Source organism: Sciurus vulgaris (assembly GCF_902686455.1).
Source record: "Sciurus vulgaris genome assembly, chromosome: 3".
NCBI lineage: Eukaryota > Metazoa > Chordata > Mammalia > Rodentia > Sciuridae > Sciurus > Sciurus vulgaris.
In genome coordinates, this window is record NC_136463.1 from 57,075,557 (window position 1) to 57,099,276 (window position 23,720).

Below are 23,720 nucleotides of genomic sequence, written 5' to 3' on the forward strand. Positions count from 1 at the left end.
CAAGGGGAAGGTCACTTTGGGGAAAGCTGGGATATAGGAAAAGGGAGGTCTTAGGAGGACAGGACTGCAGCCACTAAGGTGTGGGGCTGTGGTTTGAGTGGAGGGGAACTAAAACAACCAAAAGCTTGGGACACTCATATGGCCACACTGTTTTCCACCAGGCTGGGCCGCAGGTACTCATAGGGTATGTCTAGGTTTTCATTCCGGACCTCAATTTCCTTATCCAGGACAGCCTGCTCCTCCCTGAACCTCTTCAGCACAGCCTTGGACCCAGGACTTGAAAAATACTCCTCCTCATGCTGGCCCAGAGGCACCTGGGATGGAGCAGAAAACACAGCTTAGAACCTATGATCCCAATTCAGGGCACCACACCTCCCTCTTTGCCTCCTTCAGCAGGACCCCAGGCACCTGGTTCTCACCATAATGGGCTGGCGTCTGCCAAGCTGCCAAATGATGGACATCTGGAGAGTAGCCTGATTAACAGTAGGTAGTGTGGCCATCACCATCTCCATAGTGGCATCCTTGGTGGTTGGTAGAGGCAGCCACATGGTGCAGGGTGCATTACGGATTCAAGAATACCAATCCAGCTAAGGAGGAGCCGAGATCTAGAATCAAGGCCTGCTAAGCATGAAAACCCTTTGGCTCACCTGTATACAGTTCCCTTCCCCACTGGAGGCCACAAACTCCCAGTTACCCAGGTTAAGTACCTGGCCCAGATGGATGGAGGAGTGCTGCCCAGTGCAGGTGAAGATGCACATGGTGACAAAGTGGCAAACCTGGGCCCGAGACTGAAGAGAGGTGGGAAACCCTACAAGAAGTGGGGAGAGTTAAAGCTGTGGGGTCAGGCTTAGGAGCAGAACTGAGAGACAAGGCACAGAGAGGGGAACAAGCGGGTAAGAAGGGAATCAGCAACACTCAATGACCTATGGAAATTGACATGAGAGTGGGTGGGTGGGGGAAAGGAGGAGCTCTGCTGGGAGGATCCCATCAGGGGGCACTGAGGTTGTTTCACTGTGATGTCAGCTTCTCAGCTGTTCAGCAAGCTGGTAGCCACAGTGGGGATATTTATGTCACAGAAGTGGGCAAATGCTACAAGTCAGGGTTCTTTTTCTGGAGAGCCAGTTGTTAAGCATTTTTTAGCACTACTCCAACTGTGTCTAGGAGGGCTTTGGGGATTTTATATGGGTTGGAAATGCTTCTGGAAGATTCTATATAAGAAGAGAGGATTCTGGAGAGGTCTCTTATAGCTCTGAGGACAGGGACTCCTATAACCTCGGTCCTGGGCCCCTAGCAGCCCAATTTCAGTGATCTCTCGACACCAGTTCTGCAGTTCATGGTCATCTCTCACAGCCACATCTGTCTTATAGTGCAGATCCATAATTCCTTCCACATATCTTCCAGATAAGAGATCAGGGCAACAGAGCTGAAGCCCTCGGCTCCTTGTTCACATGGCCAAGTCAGGGCATCCAGCTCTCCAACCAAGATACAGCCCTCCTGTTCTCCTAGCCTTTTCCTCCACCCTCATCCTCACCTCCACCTGCCCTGCCTTCCCGCTTGCCTTACCGATAGGTGATTTCCCAGAGCCGCAGTGCATCTTGAGCATAGTAGGAAGACTTGACTTCCAGGAGTCCCCACTCAGCTAAGTCATCAGGGGGACAGAATGAGCTATAGGTCAGAAGGCCTCCAGCACGCTTGAGCAGATCCAGGTGGCCTCCACCACCTGTGCTCACCACCTGAGAAGCAAGGACAGACAGGCAAGTCAAGGCGTCTGAAGCTGGAACCAGAAAGGAGAGTGAACCCAGAATCAGAATCCCCCTTAATTTTCCCATACCTGGTCAAAAACTCCACAATCTGAGACCAGCCCATTCCTGGCCCAAAGGTTAATTCCCATGGTGTATCGAAGGTGAGGAATTATAAACTAGAAGGAGAAAGCAGGGAAGGGCAAAGTCAAAAGATATCTGTGGCAGGATCCAGCAGGAAACAGGGTAGAAAAGGAGAAAGGAACAGGTCTTCAGGAAAAACACAGACCTGGGCTCAGTGGCCCCTCAACACCAAGATTTTGCTACTAATCTGCACTGCCTAATTCTTTCCACAAACTACTGGCTTAATGCCTTATGATAACTGAAAGAAATCTTTCTCCTTTTCTCCTCATATTCTTTTCATAAGTCTAGGTGAATATTCTTCAATTTTTTTTCATTAAAGCCCCCTATAAGAATCTTTTTGAGACATTTTTTCCTAATTTCACATTCATTCATGAAATGTTAATGCTAGAAACAGACTGTATATCTGTTTATGTGCTATCATATCTATGAAGATATTACACATGAAGATAATATTTTTTCACACACACACCCAATGATTGTCACACACATCCTTGGAGGGGAATAACAGTCCCCCCGGGGAAGACCTAGTGAAACCCACGCCTATCTCCAGAACCTCCCGCCTCCCTCTCCCCTAATCCACCACACTCCCCTTCTTTCTGTTCTTCAGACAAGCCAAGCTCCTTCCTATGTCACGGTCTTTTCACAGGCTGTCCCATTAGCCTGGAACACTGGTGGCCCTTGAACATCTCACTGTCTGGTTTCTCATTGTCTCACCTTCTTATGCCACCTCCTGAGGGAGCCTTTCCTGACACTCAATCTAAACTCACCACCACATCACCCTGCTCTGATTCCCTGGGTTGTATTTGTCCCGGCCCATATATTGCAACACAATCTTTATAGTCTGCTTGCCCTTATTGGAGATGAAAATCCAAAAAGATCAGGACATTGTCTGATCCAGATGTTACCACTGGCATCTAGAATGGTTCTTGCCAATAGTAGGCACCCAAAGAACATTTTGAATGAGTGAATGTTTGCCCTAATTGTCTACAATAAACCTGGCTTAAGCCCCTCTAACTGATCTATGTTACTATTTTAGAACTTTTCAAAGAATACCTAGAAGTCTTTTATGTTATTTGCATAAGTCTTTTATGTTATTTTTGAAGTCTTTTATGTTATTTCCCCTTTGATTGGATGGAATCTTCAGTTATTAGCATGTATGTATGAATATCTGTGCTTTGTAGATGAAAACAGTAATATTTTTCACTCCTCTCCCCAAGGAACATGTTCACCCCCTTAGGACTGGGAGGTGACAACAGCAACTGAAAATGAAGAACACTCCCTTGTTCTCTTGTTTTCCATTGGCTCATTCTCACAAAGTTCTGAATATCACACAGGGACCCCTCCAGAGGTGGGAATATGCAGTGAGGTGGAAAAAGAAGCAGGCAAGAGAGTCAGGAGTAGGGTATCACCTTGAAGATAAGATGTATTGATGGAAGGCACCTCATGGTGGCCTCAGCCATCAAGTGTCCTCTCAGAAGGTGAGACTGCATCTCATGAAGCTGAAATTGAGAGCTGCGGACCCAGCATTTGGCCAGGAGCCAGACCATGGGGGGATCTGTGGGCAGAAATAGTAGTGGTGGAGTAGAGCCGATTCTTGGCAGTTGGAGCTGGAACAAGGACAGGAGTGGGAAGAAAGAGTTGGAAGTGGAGCTGAGTGTCAGGCGCCCACCACTCCCCATCTCTGGCAGATCACCTCTCTCTTCCTCCTCCACATTTGCTTGTCTTTCTCCATCTTCCCACTCCAGCCACCATTCCCCTCCTCCTTCTCCTATCCATTGGTGTTGGACAAGCCTCAGTGCCCTCAGCCTCCTGCAGAAACTGTGCTTCCACTGCCTTCTCCAGCCTCTATTTCCTCTATAAGTCCCTTCAGTGTGGACAAGATTCAAAGCCCTGGCTTCCTTCATCTCACAGCCTTGTTCAGAAATCTCGGTCTCTCTCTCTCTGATCTTTCTATACCACCTCCATGCAGAAGATTGAGTCTCCAGTCCTCAGCTGCCTGCTTGACAATTTGGACTTTTCCCATTGCCTCAAAATTGGCAAGTCCAAACCCTACCCAAGCATCTTTTCCTTTTTATTTGTCTGAACTGACACCCCTTTTCCTCTCTTTTTGAATCCAGGCCAGGTGACTCTCCCTCTGCACTCCCAGCCATCTTTCCTCTCCATCCCTATAGCTACTATCCACAGGGGAGCCTATTACCTCCCAGAACTTTGGCATGAGATCCTAAGCCTGGCAGTAAACACAACTGCTCCTCTAGTGTGTCCACAGTATCTTTCACAACAGCCTCCCAGCTTCCCTTGTCCCTACTCCTTAGCTCGACTTAGACTTTACCCTCTCACCTCATATTATTCCCCAACTCCAATCACAGAGAATCTCCTGACTTCTCCACCTCCGTATCTCTGCCCAACACATCCTGCCCCTGGGGATAGGTCCATTCCCTCCTCCTGCTTGTCTAAGTCCTGACCCTCTTCAAGGCATGCCTGTCAGATTGTCTCTGTCTTCAGTACTGTCTACCACTCCAGTGAGGATGCAAAACCCTTAAAATCAAGACTTCACCCACATCCTTCTCTAATGACTCCTCCCGTGTCTTAGCATGATGACTTTGCAAAGAGTGGGTCCTCCGTGAACTTGAACAAGGGGCTGATCTGAGGAAGCTAACCAATGGGAAGCAGAAATCCCAAGTCCTCTCACCTGAATGGCCATGGGTAAGAGTTGCCCATCGGACTGCAGTTTCAGCATGACCAGAGGGGCAACCAGGTGCTGCTGGTGACTACAGATGACATTGGCCTTGATCCCATCCAGCAAGGAGAAGTCAGCCTCAAACAAAGTGCCTCCCTGGGTAGGGGAGAGGGCAAGGGATTTCTCAGCATAAGTGTCTTCTTCTCACCCTAATTCCCCAAATGGAGAAGAGAGAAAAGGCAACTGTTGTCTTCATCACCTACTTTGTACCAGGTAGTGGATTTTGTGCATATTATCTCATGAAACTCTTATACATTTTACTTGAATCAGTCCCAGTTTTACAGAAAAGGAAACAGATAATTGAAGAAGTTGGGCATTTTGTCTGAGGTCAAACAGCTTACAAAGAGCAGAGCCAAGATTCAAATCTAAGTCTGCCTGACCGGGTAATCCCACAATTTTTCTCTAATCAATTGTCCCATATTGACTCCTGACTAACCTCTGCACTCCTCTGGCCCTGATTATTCTGCACCCTCCCTGAATTCATAGCACTGAGGTCCAGTCCCACTACCTCATTTTGACTCTATCAACTATCCCACCTCATACACACCCTCTTCACAATTGCACAATTCTCATGTGGAGAGAAAAGCCATGGAGCTCAGGACTTTTCCTGTAGGATTCTTTCTTGCAAATGGGCTGCAACCCACATACACAGTGGACCCTACTATAGTACAGTTGATACTAACACCACCCCCATTTTACTGTTCAATATCCTTGGGGTTCATACCTTGAGCTCCTTCTGCAACTGAGCCTGCAGTTCCTCTGTCCCTGGAGGAAACACTAGGTGGTCAGGAAGCTGAATGGAGTGCCTCAGCAGCATGGGGTTGGCACCATTAAGAAACTGGTACCCAGAGATGGCATCCTCCTTCCAGGACTGCCGCACTCAATCTGGGGAATGGCAGTTGAGTGTGCTATGGGATCTGAGTTCCTGGTCCTCCTGACTCACACCAAACCATCTTCGTTTGACCCCAGCCTATCAGGGGATCCAAATCTCTGGTCTCCCAAACCTGGTTCTTTCATTAACCCAGACTGGTTGGGATCTGGGTGATAAAAGTTCCTGGGAGAAGTACTGGGGTAGGGAACTGACCAGCCAGCTTGCTGTAGCCACACCAGAAAATCCAGTTAAAGTCATCCACATCATTCCAGTTACTCAGAATATTCACAGATCTTTTGACAGCCAGGTCGGCCAGTCTTCAGGAAAGACAAGGGCAAACAGTTTGACACTTACTCTTAGAACAAAACATTATAGTCACAGACACCTATCTTGGACTAGTCAGTCCAGTGCAGTCCATAATCCTATTGGCCTCCGCTAGACCAAGATATGTCCTTCTCACTAGGCTCCCTTGGTCTTACCCCATGGCCAGTGAATCTTCAAAGTTGACTCTCTTGTTTTCCAGAAATCATTCATCTTCAGGGAGGTCAGATAAACTAGTCCCAGCCACATTCAGGATTAATCCAGCCTCCCAGTTACCCCACCTATGGGATAGAAATGAAATCAGGTATTGGTATTCCAGAGGGTCAACTGCTCACTGTGGGATCACCTGGGGTCAGGGGATGGGGGACTAACTGGTACAGCTTTCTTCTCTCTTCCAGTTCCTCTTCCCTGTGTTTCTTGAACAGGCCTTGAGAGTCTTCAACCACTGTGCAGCCTGAAAGTGGAGGAGGGCATTGTTTGCTGAGGACCTGACCCTGTCCCTGTCTTCCCAGTCAGTTCCTCTGGCTGGTCTCTGCCCCTACAGCTTCATGTCCCTCTCCTGTCTCCTTGACACCTGTGCCAGCAACGTTCTGTTTTGACAACTCCCTAACAAGCCCTGCCCTCCAGGCTCTAGCTTCCACATCCTGCACGTCCTGCTCCCTCCACACCCTCAGTCTCTCTTGTGCCTTCTTACACACTCGCCCCTGGTACTCACCAGTGCCCTCAGGGAGTCTCAAGATGCAGTTACCCTGAACCCAGCGGTAACAAGGGAACCTGTACTCAGCCCCTCCATCTCCAGGGCCCTGCACAGAGATCCAGTTGCAGAACCAGGCATCATTCTGAAGAAGGTGCCTTTTGCGCAGTTTCACAAACAGCAGCAAACCCAAGTACTCTGAGACATCCACCTTGAACTCCTGCTCCTGTAGGCAACAATTCAGCATTGATGCTAAAGAGGTTCAGAATCGGTATGGTCTGAGGGATGGGTTACTTGTGCTGAATTCTGCTTCCCCTGGACTGCTTTCCTGGCACCTCAGGAAAAGAGGAGCCAGAAAAAGGGAGTGCACATTGTTGCAGGGGGCCCCAAGACCCCATTCGGGGTTGGCAAATACCTCAACCCATAGTGAGAAGGTAGGGGACAGGAGATGGATTAAGCCAGCGTTCCAGTAAGCTCTCTCAGCTTACTGCTGTATTTCCTCCCTACTGTCATTGATTGGGTCAAGCACGGGGCGGAACACTGGGAACCCTGATGCTGCTGGAGAGCTCACAGTTAAGCTGGGAGAGGAGGTTGATCCCACAGTTACAGTGAGACCCGCCAAGACTGAGGGCGGTCACAGACCCTGCCTGACCTGGTGGCAGTTTTCCCAGAGGACATTGTAGCCAAGAGGAGGTCTGGAGGTGGACAGGGCTTAATCAGCTACTGTGAGAGCGAGGAAAGGCAAGGAAAAGGCATTCCAAGCAGAGTCCCAGAAGAGAACAGAGACAAACCGAGAGCCACCAGCTTGGTGGAACTGGAGCACAAAGTGCCAGGGAAGAACGGGAGGAGCAGGACCGGATGGTGAGTCTCAAAAGTTAAGCCAAGGGGTTTGGATTTGGCTCTGAAAACAAGCAGGAGCCATTCAAATGTTTTAAGCAAGGAAATTGTTTCAAGGTTGGGAATACCGGGGAGAAATTGACTTCAGGAGGGTTTGGAACAGAGGCGGGGAAGCCAGCTAAGAGGGCGAAGTGACAGTGTCAAGGGAACATTGGTGATCAGGGTGAGGCACTTATCAGATCAGCCCAGGGGAGAAAAGACAAGAGAGGTCTAGGAGACGAGAAAGAGGAGGATCTCCTTTCTGCACGTTCCTCTAAAATTTGAGGCAAGCATTCGGATCTGGGGGTCTGGGAGAAAGCTGGATGGGTGATGGGAATTTGGGGGTCGGTGGGTGAAAAAACGTAACAGAAACGTTAAGAACACCGGGTAAATGTGAGCAGAGAGAAATGGGTCGGGAAATTGAGTTCTCAGGTCTTGCCTCCTTTCTCCCACCCTTCCCCCAGCCCATCTCAAGTCCCCAAAATCAGAGATCTAGCAACAGTAGACAATATTTGAAATAGCAGCTTTTTAAAATAGAGAAAACAGGACAGACGGCTGCTAGCGTGGCCGCAGTGTTTGGTGACAGAACTCTGGAATGAGGGGTGCGGGGGAGTACACCCTCAATTCCAAGGAAGCCAAGCAGCGAGAACAGATTTTGAACGCTTACTGTATGCCACAAAAACCTCTAAGGCGCTACACCCGGCAGACCCCCTTGAGCGGTATGTGCGCACACTCCTCTGGGATGAAGAGGAGGCCGGCTGAGACATGCCTCATCCCATCACCGGTACTAGACTGATCTCGGGCCAGGGGCGCAGCCCACCCCACCGGGCTTCCTGCCTCTCACCTGATCTCGCGCTGGCCTTTAGCAGCTCCCCGAGCGCAGCCTCTCCGTGCTGGCCGACCAAACACAGTTCCACCTGGTTTTTGGAGCCCGCGTAGACGGAGGTACCAGTGGACACGCGGACGCGATAGACACCCATCTTGCTCAAAGAGTTTCACGCCCTCTAAGAATGAAGAAGGTGGAAGCACTAAATAACAGCCCAAGACCCCGTCCTCTCAGGAGTGGGGATGTCGGTGGCACACCGCCATCCAACCTCGCCTGGATATGTTCAGGGGCTCCCAGCGGTATCAGTCTAGAGCTCAGCCCCAGCCCTCAAAAGAGGATTAACATTCGAGAAGGAATCAACACCTGGTCCAGCAAGACCCAATGAGAAGAGTGAGCGGCTAGGGCAGACACTGGGGCAACCCGAGATGACTGGGAAATCCTCCACCTAAACACACACAACACACACACGCACACACAGACACTCTCTCTCTCTCTCTCTCTCTCTCTCTCTCTCTCTCTCTCTCTCTCTCTCTCTCTCACACACACACACACACACACACACACACACACACACACACACACACACACACCTCGCAAGTTGCTTCTCCCATGCCAGAGGACCCGCTTAAGGTCGCAGCGGAAAGGTAGTGGGTGAGGAATCATGGTCTTCCGCAGCATTTGAAGGATTCTATCAACTTTTGTACACTTTGCCTTCTTTATGCACATTACTTTGGAGCTGAAAAGCTTCTGCCTTCCTTGTTATCTGTAGGTATCAAACTTCTTGATATTCAAAACCCGTGCTAACCCTATCTGCCCTCCTTCCCCTCATCCCACAGCATCCCTTACTCATCACCTGCTCCTCCTCATTGGACTGAAGCCATGTGTTCCACAGACCCCGCCCCCCCCCCTTCTCTCCAAGAACCTACCCACTCCTACGACATTCCATGCATCCTTCCAAACACTGATTAAACCCCAGTATTTCAGCCAAGTCTTCCCTGGCAGTTCTACCTCTCTCACTGAGCCAGAGCAAATCAACTTTCTCTCTGTGACTTTCCCTCTTGTACATATTTCTACTATTGCACACTTCATAATGCATAATGATAATTTGTATGCCTGTATCTCCCACTAATGTGAGCACCCCTCTTAGGCAGGAACCAAATTCCCCACACAATTCGATTTTTTCTCCCCTGGATTTAGCACAGTGTCTGGGTTTGAGGATGTCAATGAGCATTTTCTGAAACACACTGAGCTGAAAAATCAATTATAAATAAATTCTTCCTTCTGGGGAGACAAAGGTAATCAAATACTATTAGGCAATGTAAATAATAGACAAATAGTAAAATAAACTCTGGTGCCACCATGCCATGGAATAATATAAACCTGGTAACACCAATGAAGTTGATGGAAATATGTTGGTAATGAATATTTTCTGGTTCCTTTGCTTTTTAGCAAAATTACATTTGTGTGATTCAAAATTCAGAAGGAACAAAGTGATATTCACTCTTGGTCCCAACCCACCCAATTCATATTGTTGATGGTCTCTTCTGGGCACATTCCCAAGCAAATGTATGTCTATCATTTTTGTTCTTTTCCTGCACATGGTAGCATAAAATACACTGTTCTGCACCTTGTTTTTTCCATAGTACAACATAAATCAGGAAATCATTTCATATTAGTACATTAAAAACGTCCTTGTTATTTGTGAAGGTAGATATAGTTTTGCTGCAGATTTTTATAACCTATCAGTCCCTTATTGGTAAACATTTAGGTTATCAACAATCTTTTGTAACTTTTTTTGTTGTTGAAAGGAATAAACCTGGTGCATACATCATTTCTCATATTTAACCATATCTGTAGTACAAAATCCTAGATATAGAATTTATCAGCCAGAAGTATGTGTAATTTTGGCAGAAATTGCTAAATTCCCTGCCATAGAAAGTTGTATGAATTTACACTTGCATCAGTGGACCGGGTATGAGAAAGCCTGTGTCAATGCGTGATAATAACCACTTCTACTGATAGGTTTTCACCCTGTTTTAATTTAATTTGCATTTTTATGATAACTAAAGGTAAACATCTTTTCATATTGTAGAAGATATTTACATTTTCTTTTTCATGAACTGCTATTTCATTTTTTCTATTGGGTTTTGTCTTTTTCTTATTTACTTGTAGTAACTATTTGTATATAAGGAAATTTAACCCTTTCCAGCTCTATCACTACTAACAGGGGCCCCAAAGCTACTGGTCCTTTTTTACCTACATAACTTCTTAGAGCCCTGATTTTGGTCTACAGTATTATTTTCCACCAAAAGAAATCTGGACCCTTGGAGGACAGCTGATTCCATGTTGTATGGCAGGTAAAACTCAGAATAAGATTGGAACATATTGGTTGTTAAAAGGTAAGGGAGCTCTCAAGAAAGTCACAGACATGGACTGGGGTTTTGGCTCAGTGGTAGAGCACTTGTCTTGCATGTGTTCCTGGGTTCCACACTCAGCACCACATATAAATAAATAAAATAAAAGATCCATTGGCAACTAAAAATTTTTTAAAAAGAAAGAAAGTCACAGACAGTATAGAAAGGACTTGATGTTTAATGACAAGGGCTCCCACTAGCCACATTGTTATATTTTGAATAGCAAAAATAAAGCAATAAATATGATTAATTGAAATAGATAAATGTGTCAGAATGCTTTTGGTTGCAAGTAGCATAAAAATTCAAAATGGTTCAAACAATTGGGAAAAATTAGGAAACAAGAAGTTCATATGGTAGGTTGACTCTAGAGTTGTTTGGGTCAGTGGTTCAACGATATTATCAAGCAACCAAGTTATTTTAGGTTGCTTTCTTTTGATTTTATCCCTGTATTTCAACTCTGTCATTCTTTTGAGTTAGTTTCTCTTTATGTTATGGTGATACTATGTACTAACTGCTATTGTTCTAATAATCCCATACAGACAATATCTGGTGGAAAAAGAAGGACCATTACTTTCTATGCTTTCATTTTAAGAGCAAAGAAGAGCATTCTCAGAAACCATCCAACTGTTTGTTGCCCATCAATCTAAAATGAGCCACAAAAAAACCAACTCTCCAAAACACAGTGTTGATTCAGGAATAGCAAGGGACTGCTATCCTGGATATGCAAGTCATGGCAGCCCATAGACATAGCCAGGTAGGCAAAGGCTGTAATCCCAGAGACTTGGGAGGCTGAGGGAGAAGGACCACAATTTGGAGGCAAGACTGGGCAACTTAGCAAGACCCTGTCTCAAAAAATAAGTAAATAGAAAGTGCTGGGAATATAGCTCAATGACAGATTGCCCCTGGATTCAATTACCACAAAGAAAGAAAGAAAGAGAGAGAGAGAGAAAACAAAGAGAAAGAAAGGAAATCAAAGATATTTAAAGGCAAAATGAGGAAGATGACATAAAATTTTTGAAACAATAATCCTTGGTTACAAAGATTAATAACAAAGGTAGTATCATCCAATGCTGAACAAGCTGCTGATGGGCAGACATCTTTTTGAAATCACCTTCAGCAAGAATGTTGCAGTTCTGGAGTCTCTTGGGATATTCCCTGTTATCAGGCAAATGTGTATGAGGGCCCTTGCTTGGTGACTTTCTGACTCCCTTTGGTTAGGGTTTGACATAAATGACTCCATTTTAATTCTGACATCACATTCCCCTTATCTTTTTCCCCAAACTGAGTGCCAAGCTTGAAACCATTAAATGGGCGAAGGAGACAGAACCACTGTGATTCTCTTAGCATAGATAGGATTTAGCCCTGACTTAAGTGAGCAATGATAGACACCCAAACATATTTGGGGCTCTTCCATTAAGCAAGAAGTTTGGGTTGACTTGGGAAGTAGGTGCCGCAGAGTGTCTGCTATAAATAGTTTATAAAAGGCCTGAATTCATAATAATATTCAAAGAGAAAAGACCCTATAAACTGTTACAAAAAAATAACATAATGCAAAAGAATGAATAATTAGGACTTTTGGCATTTTACAGGTTTTAATGAGAAAAAGAATGTTGTTATATACGAGCCTGTGTTTCTTCAAAGTTCATTCATTGTAATGATATATATTTATATATATATACATATATATACTTATTTCCAGTAAATAGAAAAAGATAAAACAGAGAATTGTTTGTGACAAAATTCAACATTCATTCATGATAACTGCAAACTGAATAAAAGGGGACTTCCTCAAACTGATAATGTTGAAAAGTTACAGCTAACATTATACTTAATTATGAAATATTGAATACTTTCCCCCTAACAATGGAAACAGGAAAAAGTTGTCCATTCTCACCATTCCTGTTTGACACCATGTTGAAAGGCCAGGGGTGCTCTACCACTGAGCCACATCTCCAGACCTATTTTGTATTTTATTTAGACACAGAGTCTCACTGAGCTGCTTAGTGCCTTGCTTTTGTTGAGACTGGCTTTGAACTTGCAATCCTCCTGCCTCAGCCTCCTGAGCTGCTGGGATTGTAGGCATGTGCCACCGCGCCCAACTTTATTTTTTATTTTGAGACAGGGTCTTACTAAGTTGCTTGGACCTCTCTAAATCATTGGGATTACTGGTGTGTACCATGGGTCTAGCTGGTCAACTAATTTTGGCAAAACTGTAAAAGCACCCAATAGAAGATAGTCTTTTCAAAAAATGGTGCTGGAACACTCTTTGTATATGAATATTCATAAGCAAAAAAATGAACTTGACCCATCTTTATGCATCATACAAAAATCAACTCAGAATAGGTCACAGACCTAAATATGAAAAGTGAGATAGGAAAGCTTCCAGAAGAAAACATAGGGAAGATCTCTGTTATCTGTGGTTACTCATAGGCAAAGCAATCCATAAAGGAAAAAATTGATGAATTGTACTTTATCATAACAAAAGTTGATGAGGCTAGTCTTGAACTTGCGATCCTCCTGCTTCAGCCTTCTGGGTCACTGAGATAACAGACGTATTCCATTGTGCCTGGCTAGCATCAATATGTTTTTAATACTAATAACAAAGCAGACAATGTGTCATAGTAATGTAAGTCAAATTAACACAGATGCTCAGTATAATTAGTCATTAGCAAAATGTAAATTAAAACTACAATGGTATATCATCATACATCTGTTTGCATGACTAACTGCACATCTCCAACCCTCTGCCCACAAACCACATTTACGTGACAAGCCGACAATACCAAGCACTGGCAGGGACGCAGAGTAACTGGCACTCTCATAAATTTCCAGTGAGAGACTAAACATATAAAAGGACAATGGCCAGAACTGTAAGTAAGTACAGAACTTTGTCCTACAACCTCTGTAGCAACCATCCAGGGAAGCCAAATCGCACTTTGGCAGAAACCAAACCACAACTTCTACAACAACTTAAAGAGGCCTTAAGCAACTCAGTGAGACCCTGTCTAAATAAAATACAAAAAAATGGCTGGAAATGAAGCACACCTGGGTTCAATTCCCAGCACCAATCCTGTTGGGTTCTTTTTATTGGGATATCATTGAATATACTGATTTATTTGTAGAGAATTGATATCTAGTAACATTGAGTCTTCCAATGCATGAATAAGATGTATCTTTCCATTTAATTAGTCTTTGATTTCTTTCATTAGTATTAGTTTTCAGCATACAGATCATGCACATATATTGTTCGATTTATACCAAGTTTTTCTTTTTCTGCTGAGGTTGTAAATAGTACACTTTTATTCCACATTCCAATTACTCATTGCTACTATATAGAAATCGTATACTGATCAAGTATCCTCCAGTGTCAAAAAAATCTCACTTATTATTTCTAGGATCTTTTTTGCTGATTCTTTGTGTTTTCTATGTAAACAATTATATTAGTCCCTTTTCTGCTGCTATAGTAAAATGTTTGAAGCTGAGAACTTTATATAGAAAAGAGGTTTATTTAGCTCACAGTTTTTTGAGGTTCAAGAGAAGGCACCACCATCCGCTCAACACTGGTGAAGTCCACAAGGCTACATCAGATGGTGGATGGCATCATGATGGGAGTGCATATAAGAGGGAGAGATGGTACTGTAAGACAGGAAGCCTGAGAGCAGGGAAGGGCCAATCTTGCTCTTTCACAACAATGCTCTGGCCAGAGAACTCTACAGAACTACCGTTGAGGTCTGCAGCCCCAACGTCCTAAATACCTCCCACTAAGCCTTACCTCTTAAAGTTTCTGTCAACCTCCCAATGTCCACACAGAGAACTAAGCTTCCAACACATGAACACTTGCTGGGGGGAATACAACCAAACCCCAGCAACATTCATATCAAATGTAAATGGGAACAATTTTATTTCTTCCTTTTCAATCTAAATAGCTTTTATTTCTTTTCCTTACAATATTGCACTGGCTAGGACTTCCAACATTGTGTCAAATAGGAATGGTGAGAATGGACAGCTTTTTCCCGTTTCCATTGTTAGGGAGAAAGTATTCAATATTTCATAATTAAGTATAATGTTAGCTGAAACTTTTCAACATTATCAGTTTGAGGAAGTCCCCTTTTATTCAATTTGCAATCATGAATGAATGTTGAATTTTGTCACATGCTCTTTCTTTATGGATTGAGATAATCATATGTGCTTTCTTCTTTTTTAACATGCTGAATTACATTGATTGATTTTCAAATGTAGATAGAATCACCCTTGCATTCCCAAGATGTACTCCACTGTCTTGAGAAGTAAATAAACCATTGCTTTGAACTATGTAACCCTGGGCAGTAAGACTCAGCTTCTGGGAATCTTTCAGTGCCAGAGTGATAGGGAAATGTCCATTTGCAAGGTGACTCCTGTTGATAGGAAGAATTCTGTGTTTGTCATGAAATTTACTAGTTCAAAAACCTTGAATTCAAATCCAGCTGCCTGGAGGTAGAAGAGATAGATCTGATAAGCCCCAACCAAGCTGTTTTGATCAACTTCATCCTGTTCACCTCAAGAAGCCTTTTCACATTGAAACCCTTTGGTGTTCATACCTATATAAATAAATATGCAGGCTCTCCTTCTTAACTCAGACTCCATCAGAGCTACTTGCCCACTGTGTCCTGCGTCCACTCAAAATTAAATCTTCATCTTTATTTCTATAATTTCTAATTTTCTCAGTTCGACACAGTCTGCATTTGGTGAACTGTTCATTCACTGTGCAGGATGCACTCCACTTAGATATGATTTTTAGACACTTTGTATACTGGTGATTCTAATTTAATAATATATCATTAGAGATATTCCCCTCAATCATCATGAAAAATCTTAGTTTGCAGTTTTCCTTTCTTGTAATATCTTTACTTGGCTTTGGTAATAGGATAAGACTAAATTTTAAAAAATTAAATCATAAAAATAATGGGAAAGTGTTCTTTCCTGTTTTCCAAAGGAGATAGTATAGGATCCATATTATTTCTTCCCTGAACATATGGTAGTGAAAGCATCTACACCTGAGGTTTTCATTATCCAGGCTTCTACCTATAATTCAATTTCTTTTTAATAATTCTAGACATAGAATTATTAAAGTTACCTATGTCTAGGGCCAGGTGCTCTGGTACACATCTGTAATCCCAGAGACTCGGGAGGCTGAGGCAGGAGGATCACCAGTTCAAAACAAGCCTCAGCAACTTAGTGAGGCTCTAAGCAACTCAGCGATAGCTGTCTCTAATAAAAATTTTTTAAAAGAGTTGGGGAAAGGCTGGAGTTGTGGTTCAGTGGTAGAGCTCTTGCCTGGCATGTGTGAGGCCCTGGGTTCCAATACTCAGCACCCCAATATAAATAAATAAAATAAGAGGCATTGACAACTAAAAATATATTTAAAAAAACAAAAAAGGGCTGGGATGTGGCTTGATGGTTAAGTGCCCCTGTGTTCAATCCCTAGTACCAAAAATAAATAAGTAAATATTTTTAAAAATAAAAATAAATTTTTGAAAAGGTACCTATGTCTTTTTGAGTGAATTTGGTAAGCTGTTTTTCAAGTAGCTCATTTCATCTAAGTTCTCAAATATATAGATATTAAATTGCTCATCATATTCCCTTATTATCATTTTAATTTAGTAGAATCAATAAAGATATCTACATTTATATTTCTGATATTAGTAATTTGTCTCTCGTCTCCTTTCTTGGTCACAACTAGAGATTTATCAATTTTATGATCTTTTCAAAGAATCAACCCTTGTTTTTCTAATTTTTCCTATTATTTTTTTATTCTCAATTCCACTAATTTCTGCTCTTTAAGAGTGCTTTCTTTTGGCTTGATTTGGATTTTCTTTGCACATTTTTCCCCCTAAAGATGAAAGCTTAAACTACGATTTGAGAGTTTTCATCTCTTGTAATACAAACATTTAATGCTACAATTTTCCAAAAAGTAGTGGTATCCTGAGGTTGGTCTATACTAATTCATGAGAGTCAAATCCATGCATCTCTTCCCAACTTTGTGTTCAGTGATGTCACATTGGTACCTCAAAACTGTATGCAATGGGGGTATTTACACCACAGAAGGTGGAAGGTACTGCCAATCCAGGCTATTTCCCCCAGAAAGCCTTTTGTTAAATATTTGCAACTAATGACTAAGTACTTCTCAGCTGTATGCCACAAGTTTTGATTTTCTTTAATTTGTATTCAATTTAATATTTCCTCATTTTCATTGATTTCTTTCTTGTTCCTCGAATAGCTTAGAAATTTGTTGTTTGATTTCCAAATATTTCAGAGATTTTTTTCATTTATCTTTCTATTGCTGATTTCTAGTTTAATTCCATATGGTCAGATACACACTATGAATTCAACTATTTTTAAATTTGATGAGTTTTGTTTTGTGGCCCAGAATATGATTTGTGTTGGTGAATTTTTTATATGCACTTGGAAAGTGTGTATTTGAATGCTGTTTGAGTGGACGTACTCTTAAGTATTAATTAGATCAAGTTGCTTAATGATGTTCAAATCTTCTATATCCTTATTGATTTTGTTTGTTCTATTGATAACAGGAGAGTAGGTTGAAATTTCAAAATATAATTGTAGTTCATCTACTTATCCCTCAATTATATTAGCTTTTCTTAATTTATTTTTAATCTTTATTTTGGGGCATCTATACATTAAGGATTTGTTACAACTTTTTGTTGGAGTGACATCTTTTTCATTCTGTCATATCTCTGTTTTTTACTGATAACACTGCTTGATGTAAAGTCTAGTTTGTCTACTATTAATATGGTTACTCCAGGTTTTTTCTCCTAGTATTTTCATTGGTTATCTTTTTCAACTCTTTTATTTTTAACCTATTTGTAGCATGATGTTTGAAGTGGATTTATTATAGATAGCATATAGTTGGCTCTTGGGTTTTTATCCAGTCCAAGTCTCCATGTGTTTAACCTATTTACATGTGATATGACTATTAATATGCTTGGATGCATGTCTACTATTTTATTTTCTGTTTTCTGCTTGTTCTCTGAATTTTATGTTCCCTGCATTCTTTTAGAATATTTAAATATATTTTAGTATTCCTTTCCTTTCTTTTTTCCAGTACCAGGGATTGAACACAGGACCTTGTGCATGCTAGGCAATCATCTTGAAAAATTATTGACAGATTCGCAAAAGTTAGGGCTTAAGAACACAAACTTCGGGGCTGGGGATATAGCTCAGTTGGTAGAGAGCTTGCCTCGCTTTCCCAAGGCTTGGGTTCAATCCCCAGCACCAAAACACAAACTTCAGTGCCCATCCCTTGGCACTTGCCACCTTAAAAAATGGAATGATAAGCCAGGTGGGCGTGGTGGTGCACACCTATAATTCCTGCAACTCCGGAAGTTGAAGCAGGAGGATCACATGTTCAAAGCCAGCCTCAGCAAAAGAAAGGGGCTAAGCAATTCAGTGAAACTCTGTCTCTAAATAAAATACAAAATAGGACTGGGGGGTGTGGCTCAGTGACCACATGCCCAAGTTCAATCCCTGGTACCCCCCCCTGCCAAAAAAAAAGGGTGATACATGGTGGCACACACCTGTAATCCCAGCAACTCAAGACTGAGGCAGGAGGGTCACAAACTCAAAGCCAGTTCAGGAACTTAGCAAGACCCTGTCTCAAAAAAAATAGAAAAGGGCTGGGGATGTGGCTCAGTAGTTAAGCACCCCTGGGTTCAATCCCCAGTAGCAAATAAGAAATATAAATAAACAAATTAAGTAATTAATTAAATTAAAAATGAATGATGTGCCAGGCATGGTGGCACATGCCTATAATCACAGTTACCTGAAAGACTGAGGTAGGAGGACCTCAAATTTGAGGCAAACCTTGGCAATTTAGTGAGATACTGTGTCAATTTAAAAAATAATAATGAAATTTAAGTCTAGAGATAGAGCTCAGTGGTAGAGTATCCCCTGAGTTCAATAGTTCAATGACCAGTAGTGAGAAAGAGAGAAGAAAAAGAAAAATTTCACTGTCTACAATTAATTTTCTGTGATTATTATAATCTTTCTTTTCATTTCAGATTGCTAAAATTAATTAAAGGGTGTTTTAAATTATCTGCTTTGAATATCAAAATAAGCTGGGTACACACCCACTTCTTAGTTTTGATTGTAGCAAGAATATCAACTGTAATTAAAACTTTATCTTGGACATTGTGACATTATTCCAGACATGGGATGCCTAAACATGTCCCAGCTCACATAGTATTCTCATGATAGGACACTAAGTCTCCTCCCATTCAGTGATGCACAGTTTCAATCCCCTTGCTCATGAGTGACTCCTTGAACCTACCTCAATCTTTGAAGTGTAACTGAAGTGATAGTTTGGCTTCCAAGACTGAAAAGTCCATGCACTCCTTTCTGTCCTGCTCCCTTACAATTGAGCCACCATGGAAGCCCAAGAAACGTGGAAAGACCATTTATAAGTGTTCTAAAAGATGCTCAGCATCAACCACTACATGTGAGTGAGGAAGAAGACTGTAGTTCCAATCACAACCTAATTATAATCACATGAAAGATTCTAAGCAAGAATGCCTAGCCATGGTAACCCCCAAAACCATTTGAGAAAATAATAAAATGATGATTAATATTTACACCTCCAAGTTTTTGGGTGATTTGTTACAGAACATATGTAGTACCAGGAGTAGGGTGTTGCTAAGACAAAAATCTAAAGGGTGGTATTTACTTTGGGACCAGGCTGTGGGCAGAAACCTGAAAGGTCGCAAGGAGGTTTTGGTGAAAGCCGAAAGTACTATGACGAGGCTGTGGAAATAAAAGGAAATAGGACAGTGTTATCAGAAGCTAAAAAAAGCAGTTATACATGCAGTGGAAATTTGTTACATATATTCCATTATTATTATTATTATTATTATGTAATATAATGGTGGAAATTTTTGTCCACTGCAGTAACAAAGAATGGGATCAGGAGACTGAGGCAGGAGGATCTCAAGTTCAAAGCCAGCCTCAGCAACTTAGCAAGGCCCTTAGCAACTCAGCAAAACCCTGTTCTAAATAAAATAAAAAACTGCTGGGGATTTGCTCAGTGGTTAAGGGCCACTGAGTTCAAATCCCTGGTACCAAAAAGCAAAACAAAACAAAAACAAAGAATGGGAATGGTTGCCAATAAACTCAATGATCTAAGGAAATTTCAAGGCAAAGTATTAAATTTGCCACCTGACTTCTCACTGACTATGATAAAATACAAAAGATGAGAGATAACTTAAAGACAAAGTGTGTTACATATGAATCATTCAGGACTTGCTGAGTAAAAACAAACCAAAAAAAAAAAAAAAAAAAAAAAACACAGCTGTTTGTCATCCTCAGTCACTTTAGATGACTAATGATGCCAAAATTAAGAGAAGGTTTCTGGGAAGAGATCAAATCCAAGGTGTTTTCAGAAAACATGCTTTAAAGAATAAGCCAAATGTATAACTGCAAAATAGTTTATTAAAATCTCAGAAAGATTTAAGTTAATGTTTTAAACAAATAAACCTAAGAATCTTAAGGACTTGCTTGGCAAAACATCTCTGCTAAACAATAGGGCTTTAAGAATATTAAGGACAAGGATTCCAAACTACAGAAGGGGCTATCATAACACTTTAACTGATAGATTGGATTAAAATGGAGACATAAACATACACACACAAGGTTTGTGGTTTTTTGTTTTAATTGATGAGCTTGATCTGAAAGAAAAAATAAATACCGTATTTCACTACATAATTGTCACCACTGTAAAATCATCACAACCTATTTTTTCAGTCCAAAGATTGGACCTTTCACTGAGTAATTGTTGCATGGTATGATTCTGTTGTCATGCCACTTAAAAGGTAAAGAGAGTAGCAATGTATTCCCTAGTGGCATATAGATTCACATTTGTCTTCTTTCACACTTCAAGCCAAGAGCCTAGAATACTCAGCACACATATTGTCAGTATATTCCAGAAAAACAACTTGTGTGGTTTGTTTAGAGTGCTGCAGTACTAATGGTAAATATATTTTAAGTGAGTGGCACAGAAATCAGGGCATCAAATGAGGAAACCAACAATAGTGGTGCAGAATCTTTGGACACAGAAGATGAAATTTTTTAAGACCACACTTCACAACACTGTAAAAAATTTTCTCAAGTGTAATATTTTAAGTATAATGCACAAATCTATAAAAAAAAACTAATGCATTAACTGTTTTTTTCAGATGGGAAAATGTTTGCTAACCTGCCATGAAGAAATGATGTACATTGACTTTGACTATTCAAATTTAACATATATGCACAAGTAGTCCATGTATCCTAATCTTGCACCAAAGACAGTTTAATAATAAATGACCTTTTAGGAATACAACACACACACACACACACACACACACACACACACACACTCACACAAAGCTTCATGTAATGGTCACACCACTTTTTTATAAAAAAAATAAATAAATGGCATAAAATCTGCAACAGTTGTGTGGTAAAATATAGTAGTACAAACAGAAAAGAACATTTTGAACCTGCAAACTTCTATAGGGAAGAATCAAGAAATCGATTTACCTATAAATATAGACTACTATTTATGGAAAAGGGAGGATGACTCAGAAGAGGAAACTAAGATCCTAGAGGACGGAGCTATGGAGACCTCACAGGCAACAGATGAACCCTAATCAAAGATCTGTCCCTGAGAAACACACCCAGGAGGCCTCATCTACATATGGACAGGACCCTGGACTTTAAGCTGATGCTATTATGGGACATGCCTTGAGGGAGGAATTGAGTGGACTTTACCAGTGCGATGTATGTGGTTCGTTGTGGTTAGATGGACTGTGACAGATCGTGCTCCCTTGATATGGCCACAATAATATACAACATCCTGCATTCTCTTCTATGACACTGATGCTCCTCTCATAGAGGAGCACGGTCTATTTGCTCTTCTTCATGCATCTGAGTGGACATTTGAGTGCCTCATCCCGTGGGACATGAGGAAGTGCTGCTATGTGACTTCCAAGACCAGGCTGTGCAAGTCTTTGTTGCCTTGTGATGCTCACTCTGGAACCATACTGTGGCCACACTGTGAGGCCACCTAGGTCTCATGGAGAGACCACATACAGATGTTCCAGCTGACAGCCTTAACTCAAGATCCCAATAGAAAACATATAATTTACCAGATAAGTGAGTTAGGAAGCTTTTGAAATGACTCTAGCCTCAGCCACCGACTAACCACATCAGATTCCTCAAGGGAGACTAATTTAACTGAGCAACCATCCACCATCAGCATTGTACAAGATAATAACAATATGATTGCTAATATCTTAAGTCACTGAATTTGGGGAAGTTTCATTGCACTGCAGTAGATAACTGGAACAGACAGGCAGAAGCCAAAATAGGAAGGAGAAGAAGGCCTGGAGAGAGGAACTAACACACAGCTTGTCACAAAAAGTGTTGACAGATACCACAGACACCTTGCTTCACAGGAGACAGCATCCTAGGGACAAGGCACATGGCTGCACACACGGCATATGCCTACCTGGTGCTCTTCCGCTTTGTGGAGTCAAGACATCTATAAAGCCCTGAGCTGAATCAAGTGTGGCAAAAAAACAGGGCAGGATATACTATTGGTTCCCCCAGTCACTCTTATTTTCCAGCCCCCAACAAACATCAAACTGGAGAAGTATATTGGAGTGGAGGAGACATCATGGAGAAAAGTGAAAATTTTAACCTGTTTCTAAACATCAAGGAAATACCAAGAAATAATACCCCAAAGGAACCATAGGGAAGGGACTGTTCAATCTTCTGGAGGAAATGAGGGGAGTAACTGAGCTGAGTCATAAGGCTCAGGGTCACAAGTAAACACTATATCCTGTCTTCTACTCACCCACCTCTCAGGGAGAGATTCTGTGTAGCGATCTTGTAGTGATGGGAAATACTTTTCTCTGGAAAGTATGGAACAGAGTAAAGGGGTATAGATGGTATTCTTTTGGCAACTGAGAGAACTCCTCTTGGAGAGTACTAAAGAAGGTATACAAAACTCTAAGGTTTTTTAAGAACTCTTAAAAAGAACTTTGAGGTTGGGGTTTGACTTAGTGGTAGAACACTTGCCCAGCATTCACAAAGCCCTGGGTTCAATCCCCAGCACCACAAAAAATGTAAAAAATAATTTTTTAAAAAAAGAAGGTCTGGGCTGGCACAGTGTCACATGCCTGTAATCCCAATGGTTTGCGAGGCTGAGACAGGAGGATCTCAAGTTCAAAGCCTGCCTCAGCAAAAGCAAGGCGCTAAGCAACTCAGCAAGACCCTGTCTCTAAATAAAATACAAAATAGGGCTGGGGATGTGGCTCAATGATTGAGTGGCCCTGAGTTCAATCTCCAGAACCTAAAAAGAAGTTCTGAACATAGTTGAACCTTGGGGTTTTGAAGGAAGTTGAAGGAAATACAAACTAAAGTACAAGAGGCCAGCAGGTTCAAACAGTCTGCTAGACACACATAAAGACAAAAATGAATATAAAGAGATGAATTAATAAGTACTTAGTTTTAGGAGAGTTAGTGACATCTTCCCTCCGAGGGAAAGTAGTTAGAAAAATTTGTTGTTTGAAATTCAAAAAAATATTTTTAGTTCAAAATTTTTTTTTTCCAGTACTAGGGATTGAACCGAGGGGCACTTAACCAGAGTCACATCATCCCCAGGCCTTTTTATTTTTTATTTTGCAATACAGCCTCACTAAGTTGCTGAGGCTGGCCTCAAACTTTCAATCTTCTTGTCTCAGCCTCCTGAGTTGCTGGAATTACAGGTGTGGGCCATCACAACCAGCTGCTCAAAATCTTTGAAATCAAAAGTAATCGTTTCATTATATGATGATAAACTGAAAATTAAATCTGATACCTAATGATTGGGTCTCTTGACAAACCAAGATAAAAGAAAATTATAAGACCTGACCCTGTATTTCATAACAAAGAACAATCTAGTTTAAAAATCAGCACACATTTTGAAGAAAACATTCAGGTGTCAGACCAAAAAAAGGCATAGATATTTTTAAAAATCAATGAGTACTCCAGGCTTAGTTTAAGGTGCCTGTCATTCCATCACTGGGG

At 41.7% G+C, this 23,720-nt stretch overlaps 1 protein-coding gene across 1 annotated transcript; it reads right to left on the minus strand.

The window, feature by feature from the left end:
• ALOX15 (arachidonate 15-lipoxygenase) lies at nt 1-8,362 on the minus strand (the record flags this gene model as incomplete). Its single annotated transcript, XM_079131204.1, is given in 17 exon segments — nt 1-314; nt 420-569; nt 573-587; nt 708-808; nt 1,273-1,394; nt 1,564-1,733; nt 1,832-1,918; nt 3,293-3,490; nt 4,573-4,716; nt 5,345-5,491; nt 5,688-5,808; nt 5,971-6,017; nt 6,021-6,093; nt 6,185-6,266; nt 6,528-6,732; nt 8,227-8,244; nt 8,246-8,362. Coding segments are annotated over 17 exon segments (1,977 nt in total). The 3' UTR covers nt 1-134.
• Nucleotides 8,363-23,720: the final 15,358 nt, after the last annotated feature.